General features: G+C 38.5%; 1 protein-coding gene across 4 annotated transcripts in view; it reads right to left on the bottom strand.

Annotated features, from left to right (window-relative positions):
* Window positions 1–4,559, bottom strand: part of Abcb11 (ATP-binding cassette, sub-family B (MDR/TAP), member 11) — a 98,672-nt gene that overhangs the window by 35,427 nt on the left and 58,686 nt on the right. For all 4 annotated transcript variants that reach the window (XM_013518809.1, XM_013518807.1, XM_005393268.1 and 1 more), the window contains one exon: window positions 4,047–4,146. In XM_013518809.1, the coding sequence (XP_013374263.1) occupies window positions 4,047–4,146 (100 nt within the window). The remainder of the gene's footprint in view (window positions 1–4,046; window positions 4,147–4,559) is intronic.

The following is a 4,559-nucleotide window of genomic DNA, read 5'->3' as shown; positions in this document are numbered from 1 at the left end:
CACATAGAGAGATAAAATAATAATGATTATTATTATTAGTGGTGGTACTAGGAATAGAACCCAGGGCCTCTTGTATGTAACTTTACCCCTGAGCTACATCAATTTTTTCTGTTTTACATTTTGAAACATGTTTTTGCTAAATTAGCTAGGTGGCCTCAGACTGAGGATCACCCTGCCCTAGTCTCAAGCAGCTGGGATTACAGGTGTGTTCCACCACACCCAAGGAGCATTATAATTATAAAATTCATATGTTTGCTCACTGCAGAACTTGTGCCTCTACTGTAATGCTGGCGAGTTGCACACTTATTTTTTCCATCATATGTAAAGAAGTACCTGCGAGCAACTCCATGGCAGAAATAGTGACGTAGCTCTTGCCCATCTTTGCATCTCACACACAATGCCAAGCACATAGTAGGTGCGATCCATGTTTATTGGATGACAAAACAAATGCAGCTTTTACACCCATGGTGCATACAGCTTCTTGCCTACTATGGAGATGGTTCCATGCTAGACACCAGGCTTTTCCCAGTTCCCTTCCTCTTGGCTCCTATGAGAGCTGGCGGGGGTGGGGCGGGATGGGGTGGGGATTATAACTTCCCACTTGACTCTTTGTTCTGATTCCTGTAATTGTTACACTGGCCTCTGCTCTCCAAAACAGCCTCTTGTCTGAAGGTAACTTTGGGATCTGATGATAAAGAATGGTAAGTCTGACAAAGAAGCAGGGGTTTTTCAAATGAACAAATACTAATAGTCATTTTTATGGGTCTTGTCTCTGTCTTATCTTCAACCAATGCTTAAATCCTATTTTAACAGTTTTGATGAAGTTGTACATGTCTAATATCTGATCCTGACTTTATCATTTTTTTTAGTTTCGCTAAAAAAAGATGCTTAAAGTTTTAGAGGCTAAAACATACACCTAAATTACTCTTTTCTGGGGTGGTGGCTTTGTTTTTTAATTAATTAAATTTATTGGTACTTTTTTATCACATTTATTATAGGGAATTTATACCTGTACATGGTATACCTTGATTCTTGTTTTCCCGTTCCCCTCCCCTTGCTTCAACCCCTCTTCCTCTCCTTATTTACAAAAGCTTTGCTTCCCTTTTTTCTTTCTTTTCCCTTCTTTCTTTTCCCCCTCCCCCCTCGCTATATATAAGATCCAGCTTCATTTATGAGAGCTAAGCAGACAGCTTAGGGAGCAAGGAGAAATGGACCTCGCTCTGTCAGCTGCTGACCTTGAGGCTGTGGGTGAGTAAGCCCACTTATGGGGAAGCGGAGATTTAAAACCACCTCTTCTGAGTGTTTGGTCAGTGCTCTAAGAGACCACAAGGTGGAGACACGGCTTCGTGCAAGTAAGCTACTGGCAACCTAGGTCAGAACATCTCCCATTCTACAGAAGGAAAGGTTAGGCTTTCTTCATTAAAAAAAAAAGAAAAGAAAAGAAAAAGAAAGGGTTTTTCCAATGTTTGGACCTGCAGGATTTAATAAAGTTTTAAAATACTAAATCTGAGCAACGCTCATACAGTGTTTCTTGGAGTTAGAAATTCCATTACTCAACATTTATTACCCCTAATTCTATTGTTTCCTTTTTAAACAATTCCTTAAATCTAAAAGACCACAAAATACTTACTGTAAACACAAACAGTATTACTATAAGATCTTTTCTTGGTACTTTGGCAAAATTACATTGGCTTCCCTGACATTTTTTTTCTTTTCTTCCTTTCTATTGCCCTTAACTAGAGAGAAAATAAAGTGGTATTTTTTAAAAATTACACTGGGTGGTATTTATATTACACTGGGTGATATTAAATAAGTTGACTTAATTTTTTTTTTCTAATTTATATTGCTGATGAGCAGAGTAGAATACGGGACATTTTGATCACTCTAAAATGAATTCCTACACTTGATTTAGATTTCCCTTCATTAATAGCCCCCTTCTGAGTTCTCCTTCATCAAAAGAATCCTGGGCATCTGATTTCCAGATCTGCAGGGGATGCAACCACTCTGTGACTAAGCGAAGTCGTCTACTAACTAAAAAATGGCAAATGTCAGCTTTCTTTTCCCACCCTTCCTCTTTTACATTTAACATCAAACATTTACCCAGAAGCTAGAAAAAAAATATAAAACTTGAATGTGATTGGTATCGTCATGTTTACATTTTCAACGGAGTGTTTGGCTCTTTCTCTGCCGAAGCTCTACTAAGTTCCTATTCATACAGTGCATCTTAGAGTTATTTGTGGCAGTTTTGTAAACATAAATGAAATAGCTATTTCTAAAACCAGAAAGAGATTTGAATCTTTAGCAACAAGATACAGTAAGAAACCACGCTTGTGAAACGTGTGTTCTCTCACTGTGATTCCTCCTGCTCCTCTAAAGCAAAAGTATTCTGTGGAATTCATTTAAACCAACTCTATTAGATATTGAGGTATCTATTTATTTAAAAGCAACACATTAAAACAAAAGAGAGCCTTAATAATTCATTTCTCATAATTATAAAATCAAAAAATAGTACCATCCTTTATCCTAAATTTCTCCGTTGTGAACCAATGTTTATAATTACTTATTAAGGGATTCACATAGTGGAATTTTACTGAAGACAAATTTAAAATTACATCATGCATAATGGATGTGCTTGTAATTAAAATATTCCTCACTTATTTGCTTTCATAAGTCTCAGTTTGTGCTTTTTTAATCATAGAAATTCAATTTTTCATCCTAGTTTAAAAATCTCCACCTGGCGTGGTGGCACACGCCTGTAATCCCAGCACTCACTACATAGTGAGCTCAAGGCCAGCTTGAACTATATAGTGAGACCCTGTCTCAAAAATCAAAGTAAATAATAAAATAAAATAAATATCTCCTGATGTCCTACTTAATAGAAGGCATTTGGCCAAATGCCCAAGGTGATTCAACACAAATAAGATGTGGTCACTAAGTTTAAGATGCTTATAATGTAATAAAGGGGTAAGACAACGTGAACTCAAAGCTCACTGACAAAGTTGCCTTGAAAAGTTCTAACGAAGGTTTATAGAGGACTGACTGAGAGTATCAAGGCCAGAAACAGTTAGGGGGGGACTGATGGTCACCTTCTGTGACACATGATGTTCACCATAGCAGGACACCTGTGTCCTCATAAACAAGGGTTCATATTGTTAACTGTGTGGATTCTTCATGGCTTTCATTTTATGCTATTTTCAATTTATGTTAAAATTAGTATGTTTATTTTAAATACACCCTAAAACAATTGTTCTAAAATTGAATGAAGTAAACAAATATCCGTAAAACCTTATGGACCTCTGTAATCCAAACTTGCAATAACTTGTGTAAGGTTTAACCTGATTAATACTTTTGTTGATCAAACACTTTTATTATAATTTAAGAGATTTTAAAATTTGAGGAAAAAAATGTAAGTATTCTTTTAAATTTCAAAAGCATACCACATCAGCAAAGAATTCACTAAAGTACATGTGATAAACCATTTTTCCGTGCTTATTAGAATGACTCATCTAAAAACTATTACCTAACTCATAATGGCCCAGTTTTAGTTAACATGGGTTTTTTTTGTGTGTTTGTTTGTTTATTTGTTTGGTTGGTTTGGTTTTGGTTTTTCTGAGACAGAGCCTCAGGTGACAGTTCAGTCTGCCATTGCACTCACTCCACAGCCCAGGCTGGTATGAATGCCTGCTAATCCTCCTGGCTTGGCTTTCTGAGGGATTACAGACCTGTGCCACCATGCCCTGAAACATGCATTCTTTTTTTTTTTTGGTAGCAGGAATCAAACTCAGGTCCTTGTGCTTGGCAGGCAAGCACTTGTGCCACTGAACTATATCCCCAGCCCAAAACATGTACTCTTAAACATAATCAATTAGCCAATTTGTGCTGCTTTCTAAAAAGTGTGTATAATTGAGAGCTTTCACCAAGCCCTGATGTTGTGTTGTTGGTCTGACTAGACATATACCTACAAAACACTTATACACATGTTTAAAGGGCACCTAGAGGTCCCCAGGAGAGATTCTTCGGTTCCCCTGGCAGTAGTGGTGCCTGACCTTTCCATCTTCATAAGCAGACTTATGATCTACAATGGCTAATGGTGGTTCATGAGCCAGGTGGGAAAGCTGAGACCTGGAGCGTTGCCGGATGGAAGCTCTGCAAATAAACAAAGATAGAACGGTTGGTGGAAGGCAGGCAGGTTGGAACAAGACTCGGCTGGCATCCACGTTTCCATCACACATCAAATAAACAGAAATGTTTGGCAGGTTACACGGCAAGCAGGCAGGGAGCTGTCGGGTTAGCTTCAGGTCAGTGCTAATCGGGCTGATCGCTCTGGGACCCGAGCTCTGTAACTAGTTGACCCAGATTCAGAGATTAGCTGGGGGTGGGGGGTAGGAAGTGGAACCCAACTGCAGCATCATTCCACCATCAAACACATCCCAAGCTCACATGGTCCTGTGAATGGCTACTATGGCCAAGGTGACAGTCCATCATATTACTTCCCTTCCGGTTTAGGTTATAGTTTGCTCTCTCTCTCTCTCTCTCTCTCTCTCTCTCTCTCTCTCTCT

This window comes from Chinchilla lanigera, unplaced genomic scaffold, assembly GCF_000276665.1.
Source record: "Chinchilla lanigera isolate Chin_1 unplaced genomic scaffold, ChiLan1.0 scaffold00048, whole genome shotgun sequence".
Classification (NCBI taxonomy): Eukaryota; Metazoa; Chordata; class Mammalia; order Rodentia; family Chinchillidae; genus Chinchilla; species Chinchilla lanigera.
The sequence above is the reverse complement of the archived record's forward strand: the minus strand, read 5'-3'. Positions and strand labels throughout refer to the sequence as shown.